Here is a 14,989-nt window from a genome sequence, read left to right as displayed (position 1 = left end):
AAAAGGGGATGAAGATGGGGAAGGTGAGGATGAGGAAGGAGCTGGAAAGGTGCTGAGGATGAGGAAGAGGAGGAGCAGGGTGAGGGAGGAAAAGGGGAGATGATGATGATGATGATGATGAGTGAGGATAAAGGGGGATGAAAGAGGAGGGGAGGAAGATGAGAACGAGCAAGGAGCCATAAAGGGGGGGTGAGGAAGAAGAAGGAGGGGGAGGAAGATGAAGATGAGGATGAAGGCCCAAAGGACTCCCACTCGCCCCCTCCCCAAAAATGAGGGAATCCCTCCAATAAATGACACCCAACCCCCCCCAAAAAGAGACTCCAAATCCCCCCAGAGACCCCAAATCCCCCCAAAAAATACCTCAAACCCCCAAACCCCTCCCCAAAAAGAGACCCCAAATCCCCCCAAAAAAAGACCCCAAATAGAGTGCAGATCCCCCCCAAAAAGACCCCAACCCCCCCCCCAAAAAAGACACCAAATCCCCCCTAAAGAGACTCCAGACATTTCAGGACCCCTCCCCAAATTACAAACCCCACGTGGGTCTGTGGGAGGAGCTCTTTATTTGGGGAGGGGTCCCCGATGTTTTGCGCCCCCCCGATGTTCTGGGGTGTATTCGGGGAGGGGTCCCCGATGTTCTGGGGTCCATTTTGGGGAGGGGTCACTTCCTGCGGGCCCCCCCCTCGTCCTCGTCCTGCCCGCCAGGGGGCGCCGCGGCCTCCTGGAGCTCCCGGCGGCGCCGCTGGGCCTCGGCCACGGCCTGGGGGCTCAGCCTGGGGGGTTGGGGGTCTGGGGTCAGTTTGGGGGGGTTTGGGGGGTCTGAGGTCAGTTTGGGGGTCTGGGGTCAGTTTGGGGGGTCGGGGGTCAGTTTGGGGTCAGTTTGGGGGGTCTGAGGTCAGTTTGGGGGTCTGGGGTCAGTTTGGGGGTCTGGGGTCAGTTTGGGGGATTTGGGGTCAGTTTGGGGTCAGTTTGGGGGTCTGGGGTCAGTTTGGGGGGTTTGGGGTCAGTTTGGGGGGGTCTGGGGTCAGTTTGGGGTCAGTTTGGGGGGGTCTGGGGTCAGTTTGGGGTCAGTTTGGGGGTCTGGGGTCAGTTTGGGGTCAGTTTGGGGTCAGTTTGGGGGGGTCTGGGGTCAGTTTGGGGGGGTCTGGGGTCAGTTTGGGGTCAGTTTGGGGGTCTGGGGTCAGTTTGGGGTTCGGCCTGGGAGAGTCGGGGGGGTTCGGGGTCATTTGGGGTGACTTGGAGCTGTTTTTGGGCGGTTTGGGGCAGAGTTTTGGGGCTCAGGAGCTGCTTTTTGGGGCTGGTTGGGGAGGGGTTTTGGGGGGATCAAGGGCTGATTTGGGGGGTGGTTTTGGGGCAGTCTGGGGCAGGTTTTGGGGGCTTACATGCAGTTTTTGGGGATGGTTTGGGGAGTGTTTTTGGGTGAGTGGGGGGCAGTTTTGGGGCGCATCAGGAGCAGTTTCTTGGGGGGCATCAGGGGCTGTTTATGGGCCCAGAGTCAGTTTTGGGGGGGCTATTTTGGGGGTGTCAGGGTCAGTTTCTGGGCCGGCTTGGGGGTGTCAGGGTCAGTTTTGGGGTCAGTTTTTGGGGTCAGTTTTGGGGGCTTTCAGGCTCACTTTAGGGGGGTTTCAGGTTCAGTTTTTGGGGTTCTCAGGATCAGGTCCTGGGTCAGTTTTTGGGGTCAGTTTTGGGGTCTCAGGGTCAGTTCCCGTCTCGGTCGGGGGCTCTGTCCCACCTGGGCACCACGAGCAGGCCGAGGCTGCGGGCAGAGCCCACCAGGGATCGCACCAGGGCGGGCAGCGGCGTCCCCCGCGTGGCCACCACGGGGTCCCTCTGCTTGGCCACGGCCACCTCGAACAGCTGCGCCAGGGACACCACCCCGGCCGGCTCGTGGCCTGCGGGACCCCAAAATATCCCCAAATCACCCCAAAATATCCCCCAGCTGCGCCAGGGACACCACCCCGGCCGGCTCGTGACCTGCGGGACCCCAAAATATCCCCAAATCACCCCAAAATATCCCCCAGCTGCGCCAGGGACACCACCCCGGCCGGCTCGTGGCCTGGGGGCTGCGGTCAGTGAGTCTGGGACCCCCAATGTTCCCCCTGGGACCCCCCAAATCCCCCCCCCCCCAGGACACCCAAAACTCCCTCAAGGACCTCAAATTCCCCCCAAATTCTCCCAGGACCCCCAAAATTCCCTCAAATCCCCCCCCAAAATCTCTCCAGGACCCCTCAAGCGCCCCCCAGCACCTCAGAATCCCGTGAGGACCCCAAGATCCCTCCCCAGGATCCCCAATTTTCCCCTCGGGATCCCCAAATTCCCCCTCAGGACCCCCGAACCCCTCCCTGACCAGGTCTGGACGAGCCTTTCTCCACTCCGGCCACGGCCTTGAGGAAGTAGGAGGTGGGGGGGGTCCCGATGGTCAGCGAGTAGGTCCGGTCGGGCTGGGGGAGCACGGGGGGGCACGGGGAGGTCACGGGGCGGTCCCGGTGCCCCGGGGGGGGATCCCGGTACCCCCCCCCCCCCACTCACATTCACGAGCAGCCGGACCCTCAGAGGGACCCCGGGTTTGATGTCCCGGGTGCGCTCGTTGAAGTCTTTGCAGAAGGCGGCGATGGAGACCCCGCGCTGCGGAAGCACCGGGGAGGGGTCGGGGTCGGTTCGGGCCCGGAGGAAGCACCGGGACACCCCAAAACCCCCCCGGTTCCCCCCAAACCTCCCCGCACCTGCCCCAGCACCGGCCCCAGGGGCGGCCCCGGCGCGGCCCCGCCAGCCGGGATGAGGATCCGGACGGGCCTCGGCGCCGCCGCCTGGCCCGACCTGGCCCCGGCCGCGGCACGGACCGAGCGCGCCGCCCGCGACATGGCGGCGGCTCCGTGAGGGACCGGCGGTCACGTGGCACGACGGGAACGGCGGAGCCAATCAGAGCCGCGGGAAGGAGGGGCGCGGCCGAAGCGAGCCAATAGGAGTGCGGAGGGGGTGCGGCCGGAGAGGGGGCGGGGAAGATCGTGAGGGGACAGGGGAGTGGCCAAGAAAAGGGCGCGAAAACTCATACAGGAAGAGGGGGCGTGGCCTGATGGCGGGGTGGGCGTGGCCTGGGGACAACGGGGGGGTTCCCCGCCCCTCCCCCACCCAGGGGATTCCCCAGGGGTATCCCCGCCCCTCCCCCACCCCGGCCTCACCTGGGGGCTCCCGGCGGAGCGCGGAGGGGGAGGGGCAGCGGGGGGAGGGGCAGGAGGTTGGGGGGGTGGGGGAGGGGTCCGAGGGCAGGACGGGGAGGGGGAGGGGGGGGCGGGTCAGGACCCCTCCCCTCCCCCCCTCTCGCTGCCTTCCCCTCCCCCTCCCCCCGGCCGGCCCCGCCTCCGCTCCCGCAGCCGCTTCAGGAGCTCCTCGTGCGACCCCGCCCTGAGGGACAGGGGTCAAAAGGTCACGGGGGGGGCGGGGACAGAGACACCCCCTCCCCCCCGACCCCTCCTCACCCCCTCCCCCTCCTTAGAGACCCCCAAAATGTCCCCAAAAGTCCCACCAAAATCCCCTTTAACGCCCCTGCGAACCCCCTGCGAACCCCCCAAATCCCCCCGGGACCCCCCAAACGCCCCCCGGTGCCCACCGGCTCCGCGCTCTCTCGTAGGCCGCGCGCAGCTTCCGGTCCTGCTCGTCCAGGAAGGCGGCGTGAGCCCCGGCCACGTACCTGGGGAGGGGGCAAAATGTACCCCGAAATACGGAGAATTCACCCCAAAATGTGCCCTGAAGTATGGGGGGGTTCACCCCAAAATGTGCCCCGAAATACGGGGAATTTACCCCAAAATGTACCCCCAAATCCGGGGGGATTCACCCCAAAATGTGCCCTGAAATACGGGGAATTCACCCCAAAATGCACCCCCAAATCCGGGGGGGATTCACCCCAAAATGCACCCCCAAATGCACTCTATTTTGAAGCCCCCAACCCTATTTTGAAGCCCCCAACCCCATTTTGAAGCCCCAACCTGTACGCCAGGCCGTACGCCAGCCCCATTTCTCAAGCCCCCAGCCCCATTTTGGAGCCCCCAGCCCCATTTTAGAGCCCCCACCTGTAGGCCAGCCCGTGTGCCAGCCCCCCAGCGCCATCAGCAGCAGCAGCAGCCCCATTTTGGAGCCCCCAGCCCCATTTTAGAGCCCCCACCTGTAGGCCAGCCCGTGTGCCAGCCCCCCAGCGCCATCAGCAGCAGCAGCAGCCCCATTTTGGAGCCCCCAGCCCCATTTTAGAGCCCCCACCTGTAGGCCAGCCCGTGTGCCAGCCCCCCCAGCGCCATCAGCAGCAGCAGCAGCCCCAGCAGCCGCCGGTGGGGGGCTCGGGGGGCGCCCCGGGGGGCTCGGAACTGCTCCCAGTAGCGCCGGTTCTCGTCCCAGTGCCGCCGGTTCTGCTCCCAGCGCCGCCGCTCCCGATCCCAGCTGGGAATGGGCACGCGTGGGACCCCCGGGAGACCCCCAGAAAGCCCCCAAAACCCTCTGGGACCCCCAGGGACCTCCCCAAAACCCCCAGAGATCCCCATGACCCCTCCAGGGACCCCCAGGGATCTCCGCAAAACCCCCAGGGACCCCCAGGAAAACCCCCCCGAATTCATGGGACCCCAGAGACCCCATAAGGACCCCCAAGACCGCCCCCCCACACCCATAGGATCTCCTTGGGTCCCCCCTAAAACCCTCAGGGACCCCCGAGACCCCCCCAAAACCACCCCAGGACCGCCCAAACCCCCTGTCCCGGACCTCCCCATCCCCGTCCCCGTTACCTGGGGGGGGTCTCGGCGCTGTCCCGGGCGGGGGTCCCGGGGCCGTCCCGGGGCGGGGCCCGGGGGGCGCTCAGGGCCGCGTAGGCCTCGGCCAGGCGCAGGAAGCGGCCATGGCGGGAGGGGTCCGAGGGGTCCCCGTCGGGGTGAACCTGGGGGGGGGACACGGGCAGGGAGGGGACCCCAAAATCGGGACGATCCCCTCTGACAGGTGAAGACACCCCCTGGAAAATCTGGAGTCCTTGGGACGGGGAAAAGGGGTGGGGAGGGGTCCCCAAACTGCGAGACACCCCCCTGAGACACTTGGTAGGGTCCGAGAGGGGGTCCCGGGAGGGGACAGAGGGTGACAGTGAACACAGGGGGTGACAGTGACCACGGGAGGGTCCTCAAAACATTGAAACCCTCTGGGACACCTGGGGACACCCTGGGACACCTGGGTATACCCCCCAGAAAATTTTGGGTCCTTGGGAGGGGGAATAAAGGGTGGGGAGGGGTCCCCAACATACGGGACATCCCCCTGAGTCACTTGGTAGGGTCTGAGAGGGTCCCATGAGGGGCGACAATGGCCGGGCGGGTGACAGCGACCACCGGGGGGGTGAGAGTGACCACGGGGGCGTCCCCAAAACACGGGACCCCACCTGGGACACCTGAGGACACCCCCTGGAAAATTTGGGGTCCTTGGGAGTGGAGAAAAGGGTGGGGCGGGGTCCCCAAAACGCGGGACACCCCCCTGAGACACTTGGTAGGGTCCGAGTGGGGTCCCGTGAGGGGCGACAATGGCCGGGGGGGGGGGGGTCCCCTCCCAGGCCCAAGTTAGTTCCCAAACCCCTCTGTTTTCTCCCCAAAATCGCAGTTTTTCACCCCAAAACCGCCTGGTTTTGCCCCCCAGTCTCCCCCAGTTCTCCTCAATCCCCTCCCAGTTTGTCCCAGCCCCATTTTTATCCCCAAACCTCCCGTTTCTGTCCCTCCCGGTGCCGATTTCCCCCCCAAAATCGCCGTTTTTCACCCCAAACCCGGGTGCCGGGTTTCCCCCCAGTCTATCCCAGTCCGTCCCGGTGCTCCCGGTACCTCCTTGCAGCGGGCCAGGAAGGCGGCGCGGATCTCCCTGGGGGAGGCCCCGGGACGGACCCCGAGCACCGAGTGCGGGTCGGGGGGGCCCTGCCTGCGATTTGGGGGGAATTTGGGACATTTTGGGGGCAGTTTGGGACATTTTGGGGGCGTTTTTGGGGCAGTTTGGGGGCGTTTTCTTTGCTTCCCAGCTGAATTTTGGGGCAGTTTGGGGCCATTTTGGGATAGTTGGGGGCAGTTAGGGACATTTTGGGGGGTTCCAGGTGAATTTTGGGATATTTTGGGGCAGTTCTTGGATATTTTGGGGCAGTTTGGGGATTTTGGGACAGATTTGGGATATTTTGGGGGCAGAATTGGGGGTCCCGGGGGAGTTTTTGGGGGTCCCAGGTGAATTTTTGCATGATTTGGGGCAGTTCGGGGATATTTTGGGTCAGTTTGGGGGCAGTTTTTGGAGTTCTCAGGTGAATTTCAGGACAGTTTTGGGGTATTTTGGGGCAGTTTGGGCCATTTTGGGGGATTTGGGGGCAGTTTCAGGAATCGTGGGGCAGTTTTTGGATATTTTGGAGTGGATTCAGAGTTCCCAGGTGAATTTGGGAAGTTTTGGGGCAGGTTTTGGGTATGTTTGGACATTTTGGGGCAATTTTGGGGCATTTTGTAGCAGATTTTGGATATTCTGGGACACTTTGGGTCAGTTTTGGGATAATTTTGGGTCTCACCTGGTGCTGAGGCCCCTCCAGGCCCGGGCCCAGCGTGCGGGGAGCGGCGCGGCCCAGGGCCCCTGCAATTAACGCCTTTAATTAGCGACTAACCCTTAATTAAGCACTAATTAAGCACTAATTAACCATTAATTAATTCAGAGACCCGACAATTAAGGATTGTGGGAGTGACCGGCGTTAATTACCGTTATTCAGGACATTAATTACCATTAAATCAGCAATTCCCACGCATTTGGTCCTTAATTATTGCTAATTAGAGCGTTAATTGAATTACTCAGGCTATTAATTACTTCTAAGTTTCTGATATTTATTAATAAAGTCATTAATTTTTATTAATTAAACAACGATTTATCGGTGATGAAATAACAAGAAACCGCCCGTTAATTAATGCTAATTAGGTCATAATTAATGTTAATCAGCTCATAATTATTGTCAATAAGGCCCTTGATTAGTTTTGCTTATGAATTAGCAAAATATTGGCAACTTATTCAGTGCCGATCGATGTCCAGCAGCCGCGGCCCCATCGCGCCCCGCTAATTAACGCTAATTGCCCCCTAACCCCGCAGGACTATTTAACGCCCAATTAACGCCGTCCCGAACCCCGCAGCCGAGCGGCGGCCGCGCCGGGGGCTCCCCATGCAAATGAGGCGCTGCTGGGGGGGAGGGGGGCGCTAATTAGCGCTGATTGGGGGGTTAATTAACCCCACCGGGGCCCGGCCGTTACCATGGCAACCGCGCGCCGCGCCGCCATCCCCGCCGCTTCCGCTTCCGGCGGCGGCGCCACGTGACCGGCGGGAGCCAATCGCGCGGCGGGAAACAGCGCGTCACGTGGCCGGAATCGGAGGCGCGGCGACGGTCACGTGATCCCGACGGGAACCGCGATGGCGGCGGAGGTGCGGGGGGGAGGGGCGGATTTGGGGGTCCCGGGACCGGATTTGGGGGCGGGGGGGGCTCGGGAGGGGCCGGGGGGGGTTCCGGGGATCCCGGGGGGGGGTGGGGGAGGCCCGGGAGAGCGGGGGAGGGGCGCGGGGGGGTCCCGGGGGCGGGGAATGGGCGGGACCGCAGGTGTGGGGCTCCGTGACGTCATCGCCTCGGCGCCGGTGACGTCACGGGCGCGCCCGCGCACGGCGCCTCCCAGCGGCCGCGGCGGGGGCGGGGACAATAAAGGAGAATAAACGAAAATAAACGACAATAAATGACAATAGGGGACATTGGGTGACAATAAATGGCAAGGGGTGACAACAGATGATAAGAAATGACGATGGGAGACACTGAGTAACAATAAGTGACAATAAATGACGATAGGGGACATCGAGTGACAATAAATGACAGTACGTGGCATTAAGGTGACAATAAGTGGCATTTCGGTGACATTTCGGTGACATTAATGTCGTTTATGGCAGTGGCTGCTGCCGGCGCCGTCAGGGACACTCGGGGTGATGTTAAGGTGTCAATAAGGTGACATTTATGACACAATTAACTACAATTAATTCCGTTAATTTTCAGTGGCTGCTGCTGGCGCTGGCGCTGGCGCCGTCAGTGACACTCGGGGTGACGTTGAGGTGTCAATAAGGTGACATTACCGCCAATTAACGCCATTAATTGTGTTAATTGCAGTGGCTGCTGCTGGCGCTGGCGCTGTCGCTGCCCCCCGAGCGCCCCCTGGCGGCCGAGCCCCGCAAGGTGCAGATCGGGGTGCGGCGGCGCCCGGAGCGCTGCGGGGAGAGATCGCGGCGGGGAGACGTGCTGACCCTGCACTACACGGTACTGGGGCAAACTGGGGCAAACTGGGGCAAACTGGGACACACTGGGATAAACTGGGACACGCTGGGAGGCGCCCGGAGCGCTGCGGGGAGAGATCGCGGCGGGGGGACGTGCTGACCCTGCACTACACGGTACTGGGGGGCACTGGGAGGCACTGGGGCAAACTGGGGCAAACTGGGGCAAACTGGGACACACTGGGAGTGCTGGGACACACTGGGACACCCTGGGACACACTGGGACACGCGGGGAGGCGCCCGGAGCGCCGCGGGGAGAGGTCGCGGCGGGGAGACGTGCTGACCCTGCACTACACGGTACTGGGGCAAACTGGGGCAAACTGGGGCAAACTGGGACACACTGGGATAAACTGGGATAAACTGGGACACGCTGGGACACACTGGGATAAACTGGGACACGCGGGGAGGCGCCCGGAGCGCTGCGGGGAGAGATCGCGGCGGGGGGGACGTGCTGACCCTGCACTACACGGTACTGGGGGGCACTGGGAGGCACTGGGGCAAACTGGGGCAAACTGGGGCAAACTGGGGCAGACTGGGACACACTGGGAGTGCTGGGACACACTGGGACACCCTGGGACACGCTGGGACACGCGGGGAGGCGCCCGGAGCGCCGCGGGGAGAGATCGCGGCGGGGGGACGTGCTGACCCTGCACTACACGGTATGAGCTGGGGCAAACTGGGAGGGACTGGGGCAAACTGGGGCAAACTGGGAGTGCTGGGACACCCTGGGACACCCTGGGATGGACGGGGATGGACTGGGGCACGCTGGGAGGGACTGGGACACACACTGCTCCATACTGGTTTTTGCTGGTCCGTACCAGTTTGTACCAGTCTGTTCTGGTTTGTACTGGTCCATACTGGTTTTTACTGGTCCGTACTGCTTTATACCAGTCTGTACTGGTCCGTGCTGGTTTTTACCGGTCCATATCAGTTTATACTGGTCCGTACTGGTCTATATCAGCCTGTACTGGTCCGTACCGGTTTATACTGGTCCGTGCTGGTTTTTACCGGTTTTCCCTGGTGGCGCTGGCGCAGGGCACGCTGGAGGACGGGACCCCCTTTGACAGCAGCCTGAGCCGGGAGCAGCCGTTCGTGTTCTCACTGGGCACCGGGCAGGTCATCAAGGGCTGGGACCAGGGCCTGCTGGGGTGAGTGACCAACTGACCCCTGAGTGACCCCTGAGTGACCAACTGACCCCTGAGTGACCCCTGAGTGACCACTGAGTGACCACTGAGTGACCAACTGACCACTGAGTGACCACTGAGTGACCCTGAGTGACCCTGAGTGACCACTGAGTGACCAACTGACCACTGAGTGACCCTGAGTGCCCACTGACCCACCCTGGCCATCCCTGACCGTCACTGACCATCACTGACCGTTCGTGTTCTTGCTGGGACCAGGGCCTGCTGGGGTGAGTGACCAACTGACCACTGAGTGACCCTGAGTGACCCCTGAGTGACCCTGAGTGACCAACTGACCACTGAGTGACCACTGAGTGACCACTGACCCCAGGATTTTGGGGGAATTCTGGGGATTTTGGGTGGAATTCTCAGGATTTTGGGGCTCAGGGATTTTGGGGGTAATTCGGGGGATTTCGGGTGAATTCTGGGGATTTCGGGGCTCAGGGATTTTGGGGTGAATTCCGTGAATTTTGGCCCCCAGGATGTGCGAGGGGGAGAAGAGGAAGCTGGTGATCCCCCCGGAGCTGGGTGAGACCCCAAAAACGGGGGAGAAAACCCAAATTTTGGGTGGGAACTCCAAAACTGGGGTAGGATTAAAAAAAACTGGGGGAAAAAACCCTAAAATTTGGGTGGGGATCCCAAAAATGGGGAGAAAACAAAAAAAAAATTTGGGGTGGATGCCAAAAATGGGGAAAAAAATCCCAAAATTTGGGTGGGAATGAAAAAATGAAACTGGGGGGGGGGGGGGGGATACAAAAAACTGGGGAAAAACCCAAAAATTTGGGTGGGAAATCTCAAAAATTGGGGGTGAGGAGACCCTAAAATGGGGGGAGGGGGGAAAAAACCAAAAAAGAAACCCCAAAATTGGGGAGAAACGCTAAAAATGGGGGAAATTGTCCCTAAAACGGGGGGACCCCAAAAATTGGAGAAAAACCCAAAAAAGTGACCCAAAATTGGGGGAAAATCCCCCAAACGGCCCCGGTGACCCCTCCCCATTTCCCCCCCCAGGTTACGGGGACCGAGGAGCCCCCCCGAAAATCCCAGGTGAGACCTGACCCCCCCAAAGGGGGATTTTGGGGTAAAAATACGGGATTTTGGGGTTTGGGGGGATTTTGGGGGATTTTTGGGTAATTTTGGGGGGATTTAAGGGCAATTTTTGCGGTAATTACAGGGTGATTTTTGGGGTAGTTTTGGGGTGATTTTGGGGTAATTTTGGGGGGATTTCAGGGTGATTTTGGGGATAATTTTAAGGAGATTTTGGGGTAATTTTGAGGGGATTTTGGGTGATTTTTGGGGTGATTTCAGGGTGATTTGGGGGGGATTTTGGGGTAATTCTGAGGTGCTGACCCCCCGTTTTTAGGGGGGGCTGTGCTGATTTTCGAGGTGGAGCTGCTGAAGATCGAGCGGCGCCCGGAGCTTTAGGGGACCCCAAAACCCCCAGAATTTCCCCCAAACCCTCCCCCCACAAACCCGGGATTTTGGGGTCCCCCCTGTTTTTTTTTTTTGGGGGGGGACTTTTTGTGGGAAACCCCCAAATTTTGGGGCCAATAAAGGGTTAAACCCAAAGGTTTTGGTGCCGGGTTTTTTTTGGGGCGAGAAAGGACAAAAAAGGAAAAAATGTCAAAGCTGCTTTTATTAAACCCATATAAAAACAACCCCAAACCCCCCCACCCCCCAGAATTTAAAAAAAACTAAAATAAAAAACCCCAAAAACCCCCAAATGCCCCCCAAAATCCCTCCCAGGACCCCCCAAAACCAGTGGGGGAGGGGGGGGTGATTATCATTGCAGGGGGGGGACCCCAAAAATGGAGGAGTCCCCCCAAAATTGGGGCGGGGGTGGGATTTGGGGGGGTCCCCCCGAGGTTTGGGGGCTCCCCCGGATTTTGGGGGGAATTCCCCCGATTTTGGGGTTATTTCTTCTGGGGCGTGTTGAGTTTCTGCATCCCCCGAATCTTCTCCAGGAGATCCCCCACAAATGCCTGGGGGGGCAAACGGGGGTCAGGGGACCCCAAAATCCTCCGGGGGTCCCCAGAATTCCCCAGCCCAAAATCCCACTGAAATTGCCCCAAAATGCCCCCCAAAATTGTCCCAAATGCCCCCAAAATTCCTCCCAATTCCCTGGAAATCCCTTCACAAAAATCCCCCCAAAACCTCCCCAAATTCCCCCCCCAAAAATCCCCCAAATTCCCCCCAAAACTCCCGGGGATCCGTCCCAAAAATTGCCCTCAAAATTCCTGAAATTCCCCCCAAAAAACTCCCGGGGATTCCTCCCCAAAATCCCACCCAAAATCTCCGAAATTCCACCTAAAAACTCCCAGGGATCCGTCCCAAAAATCCCCCCCAAAATTGCCCCAAATCCCCCCCAAAAATGGGAGCCCCCCCACCCAAAAAAGGAACCCAGAACCCCCCAAAATGCCCCAAAAATCCCCTCAAATTGCCCAAAATGCCCCAATTTTCCCCCCAAATGCCCCCAATTCTCTCCCAAAACCCCCCCCCCAGAACTGTCCCAAAATCCCCCAAAAATCCCCCAAATTGCCCAAAATGCCCCAAATTCACCCCAAAGTCCGGCTCACCTCGGTGGGTTTGTAACAGTCAACGAGGATCTCCTGTGGGGGAGGGGAGGGGGCGGGGTCAGCATTTGGGGTCCCCAAAATTGGGGGGCGGGGCTGAACCCCCCAGGCCCCGCCCCCACAGCCACGCCCGGATTTGGGGCATTTTGGGGCATTTTGGGGCATTTTGGGGCATTTTGGGGAATTTGGGGAAATTTGAGGGGGTTTGGGGGATTTTGGGGCATTTTGGGGGGATTTGGGGCATTTTAGGGGTGGGGTTGGGGAATTTTTGGGGGGATTTGGGGGATTTTTGGGGTAATTTTGGAGGATTTTGGGGAAGATTTTGGGGATTCTTCCTGGGAGGGACCCCAACGGATTTTGGGGTTCATTTTGGGGAGATTTTGGGGTGGATTTGTGCTGATTTTTGGGGTTATTTTTGGGATAATTTTTGAGATTGACTTTGGGATGATTTCGGGGTAATTTTGCTGTGATTTTTTGGATGGTTTTGGGATGATTTTTGGGATATTTGGGAGGATTTTTGGAGTGGTTTTGGTGATTTTTGGGTGATACCTGAGACGATTCTGGGGATGATTGTGAGGAGGATTTTGGGTGGTTTCGGTGGTTTTTGGGTGGTTTCAGGGTAGTTTCAGTGGGTTTTGGGTGGTTTCCGGTGGTGTTGGGGTTTTTTCAGGTGATTTCAGGTGGTTTTGGGGTTTTTTGGGTGATTTCACGTGGTTTTGGGGTTTTCTCGGGTGGTTTCAGATGGTTTCCGGCGGTTTTGGGTGATTTCAGAACGATTTTGGGGTTATTTCGGCTGATTGTGGAATGATTTTGGGGTGGCTTTGGCAGTGTTTGGCTGTTAGGGTGGTTTTGGGGTTTTTTAGAATAATTTTGGGACGATTTTGGGGTGATTTGGCTGTGTTTGGCTGCTTTAGGTGGGGTCAGGGTGGCTTTGGAGTTATTTAGAATAATTTTAGGTTGATTTGGCGGTTATTTAGGGTGATTTTGGGGTTATTTAGGGTGATTTTAGGTTCTTTTCCTGGTTTTGGGGCTGAATTCAGGTTCTTTTGGCCGTTTTTGGTGATTTCAGGGTGGTTTTTGGCAGTTCCAGGGTGATTTTGGGATTATTTTCGTTGTTTTTGTCTGGTTTTGGCCATTTTTAGCTGGTTTTGGTGGTTTAAGTGTGGTTTTTGGTCATTTTTCGTGATTTCAGGGTGGGTTTTTTGCCATTTTTCTCTGGTTTTGGCCATTTTTGGCTGTTTCAGGGTGGTTTTTTTTGCCGTTTTCGTCAGTTCTGGGGTGGTTTCTGCGCGTTTCTGGTGGTTTTGGAGTGGTTTTTGCCCATTTTTGCCCGTTCTGACCTGCACGCGGGCGCTGCGGGCGCCGTCGCTCTCCATGTCCAGCAGCTCGTCCACGTCGATCTCCAGCTCCGGGATCTCCTCCTCCTGGGGGCCCAAAAAACCCCAAAAAACCCAAAATCAGGGGAAAGGAAACAAAAAAAAAAACCAAAATCAGGGGAAAGGAACCCAAAAAAACCAAAATCAGGGGAAAGGAAACAAAAAAAAAACCCCAAAAAACCCAAATTGGGGGAGGGGGACCCAAAAAAACCTCCCAAAAAATCCAAATCAGGGGAAAGGAACCCAGAAAAGCCCGAAATGAGGGCAGGGGACCCCAGGTCAGGGGAGAGAGCCCAAAAGAAGATTTTGGGGTTGATCCTGGGTGACTTTGAGGTGATTTTGGGGGCAGTTCTGAGGCGAGATTGGGACGATTTTGGGGAGGGTTTTGAGATAATTTGGGGATGGTTTGGGGGTTGATTTTGGAGTGATTTTTGAGGTGATTTGGGCTGATTTTGGGGATGACCCTGAGGTGATTTTGGAGTGGTTTTGAGATGATTTTGGGGCTGATTTTAGAGGTGATTTGAGATGGTTTTGAGGTGATTTTGGGGCAATTCTTGGCGCTGGTTTGGGACAATTTTGGGGTTCCGACGGGGTCCCGGAGCCGGTCCCGGTTGGGCTCTCACCCCTGTCCCCGGTCCCGGTCCCGTTCTCTCCACGTGTCCCGGTGCCGGTTCCGGTGCCACCCCCGCCGTGTCGGTCCCGTTCCCGGTTCCCATCCCGGTACTGATCCCTCCCCTCTCCCCGCATGTCTCCGGTCCTGGCTCCGATCCCGTGCCCGGCCCCAATTCCCGGTCCCGGTCCCCGCCGTCCCGGGCCCGGTAGCGTTCCCGTTTCCCGTTCCCGTTTCCCGTTGTCCCCGGTGCCCGGCCCCCATTCCCCGCTGTCCCCGCTGTCCCGGTTCCCTGTCCCGGCCCCGATCCCCGTTCCCGGTTCCCGATCCCCGTTCCCGGTTCCCGTTGCCGGTTCCCGTTCCCGTTCCCGGTACCGGGCAGTCGTAGAGCGCCGTCAGCTGCCCCAGGATCCACTCCTCGAGGTGGAGGCGCTTGCGGAGCTCGCGGCGGTCGTAGCGCACCGTGACCTTCCCGCGGCCCCGCCCCGGGCCCTCCTCCGGTGCCGCCGCCGCCGCCGCCGCGGGCGCGAAGCAGACGCGGGGCCCGCCCTGCGCGGGGGCGGCTCCGCCGGGCACCGGAACCGGCACCGGAACCGGCACCGGAACCGGCACCGGCACCGGGGGCCCGGGGCCGCCGCGCGGCTCCGCCATGCCGCGACCACCGACCGGAAGCGGCCACGCCCCCGCCGCGGCCACGCCCACCCCCGCCGCGGCCACGCCCACCCCGCGCGACGCCGCCGCGGGGGCTCCTTTGTGTCGCGGCCACGCCCACTGAGACCACGCCCACTCTGAGTCACGCCCCGCTCGACCCCCCGCGTTGCTTTGACCACGCCCCCCGCGCGAACGCACCCGATTATAGCCGCGCCCAGTTCCGGTACCGCCTCCTCGCTGCGGCCACGCCCCTCAGGACACACCTGGTTAGGCCACGCC

The 14,989-nt window shown here is 59.8% G+C and overlaps 3 protein-coding genes across 6 annotated transcripts; 1 reads left to right on the top strand and 2 right to left on the bottom strand.

The window, feature by feature from the left end:
- Nucleotides 1-523: 523 nt before the first annotated feature.
- Nucleotides 524-7,320, bottom strand: MRPL11 (mitochondrial ribosomal protein L11). Of its 2 annotated transcripts, XR_009275842.1 has the most exons (8): nt 7,269-7,320; nt 6,545-6,606; nt 5,829-5,922; nt 4,764-4,912; nt 4,249-4,425; nt 3,605-3,685; nt 3,177-3,399; nt 2,580-2,622 (listed from the first exon to the last, which is right to left on the bottom strand). XR_009275842.1 is itself a non-coding variant. In XM_058822436.1 (5 exons), exons 1-5 carry the CDS (start codon nt 2,856-2,858, stop codon nt 659-661), a joined length of 600 nt encoding a protein of 199 aa, XP_058678419.1. In that variant the 5' UTR covers nt 2,859-2,957; the 3' UTR covers nt 524-658. The 2 variants fall into 2 exon arrangements, 1 of the variants encoding a protein (XP_058678419.1); XM_058822436.1 differs by lacking the exons at nt 3,177-3,399; nt 3,605-3,685; nt 4,249-4,425; ... (2 more) ...; nt 6,545-6,606; nt 7,269-7,320 and adding exons at nt 524-770; nt 1,730-1,889; nt 2,345-2,438; nt 2,721-2,957 and having other exon boundaries at nt 2,527-2,622.
- A 70-nt stretch (nt 7,321-7,390) lies between these two features.
- FKBP2 (FKBP prolyl isomerase 2) lies at nt 7,391-11,069 on the top strand. Of its 3 annotated transcripts, none has more exons than XM_058822452.1 (6): nt 7,391-7,437; nt 8,162-8,308; nt 9,358-9,470; nt 9,985-10,031; nt 10,512-10,547; nt 10,864-11,069. In XM_058822452.1, exons 1-6 carry the CDS (start codon nt 7,426-7,428, stop codon nt 10,923-10,925), a joined length of 417 nt encoding a protein of 138 aa, XP_058678435.1. In that variant the 5' UTR covers nt 7,391-7,425; the 3' UTR covers nt 10,926-11,069. The 3 variants fall into 3 exon arrangements, with proteins under 3 accessions (XP_058678435.1, XP_058678434.1, XP_058678436.1); XM_058822451.1 differs by lacking the exon at nt 7,391-7,437 and adding an exon at nt 7,727-7,890; XM_058822453.1 differs by lacking the exon at nt 7,391-7,437 and adding an exon at nt 7,792-7,875.
- A 156-nt stretch (nt 11,070-11,225) lies between these two features.
- On the bottom strand, nt 11,226-14,715 carry LOC131570041 (protein phosphatase 1 regulatory subunit 14B-like). Its single transcript, XM_058822375.1, has 4 exons — nt 14,435-14,715; nt 13,414-13,497; nt 12,077-12,109; nt 11,226-11,482 (listed from the first exon to the last, which is right to left on the bottom strand). Exons 1-4 carry the CDS (start codon nt 14,708-14,710, stop codon nt 11,414-11,416), a joined length of 462 nt encoding a protein of 153 aa, XP_058678358.1. The 5' UTR covers nt 14,711-14,715; the 3' UTR covers nt 11,226-11,413.
- Between the last annotated feature and the right edge of the window lie 274 nt (nt 14,716-14,989).

Source organism: Ammospiza caudacuta, chromosome 32, assembly GCF_027887145.1.
Source record: "Ammospiza caudacuta isolate bAmmCau1 chromosome 32, bAmmCau1.pri, whole genome shotgun sequence".
NCBI classification, from domain to species: domain Eukaryota; kingdom Metazoa; phylum Chordata; class Aves; order Passeriformes; family Passerellidae; genus Ammospiza; species Ammospiza caudacuta.
This window is presented reverse-complemented; position numbering and strand designations above follow the sequence as displayed.

Coding starts and splice junctions, on each gene's coding strand:
- LOC131570041 (XM_058822375.1), bottom strand. CDS start 14,710: ATGGCGGAGCCGCGCGGCGGCCCCGGGCCCCCGGTGCCGGTGCCGGTT. Junction 13,498..14,434: donor CGGCGCTCTACGACTGCCCG/GTACCGGGAACG, acceptor TTGGGCCCCCAG/GAGGAGGAGATCCCGGAGCT. Junction 12,110..13,413: donor CCCGCAGCGCCCGCGTGCAG/GTCAGAACGGGC, acceptor CCTCCCCCACAG/GAGATCCTCGTTGACTGTTA.
- MRPL11 (XM_058822436.1), bottom strand. CDS start 2,858: ATGTCGCGGGCGGCGCGCTCGGTCCGTGCCGCGGCCGGGGCCAGGTCG. Junction 1,890..2,344: donor GAAAGGCTCGTCCAGACCTG/GTCAGGGAGGGG, acceptor GGGGTCCCGCAG/GCCACGAGCCGGCCGGGGTG. Junction 771..1,729: donor GGCCTGCTCGTGGTGCCCAG/GTGGGACAGAGC, acceptor CCAACCCCCCAG/GCTGAGCCCCCAGGCCGTGG.
- FKBP2 (XM_058822451.1), top strand. CDS start 7,870: ATGACAGTACGTGGCATTAAG. Junction 9,471..9,984: donor TGGGACCAGGGCCTGCTGGG/GTGAGTGACCAA, acceptor TTTGGCCCCCAG/GATGTGCGAGGGGGAGAAGA. Junction 10,548..10,863: donor AGCCCCCCCGAAAATCCCAG/GTGAGACCTGAC, acceptor CCCCGTTTTTAG/GGGGGGCTGTGCTGATTTTC.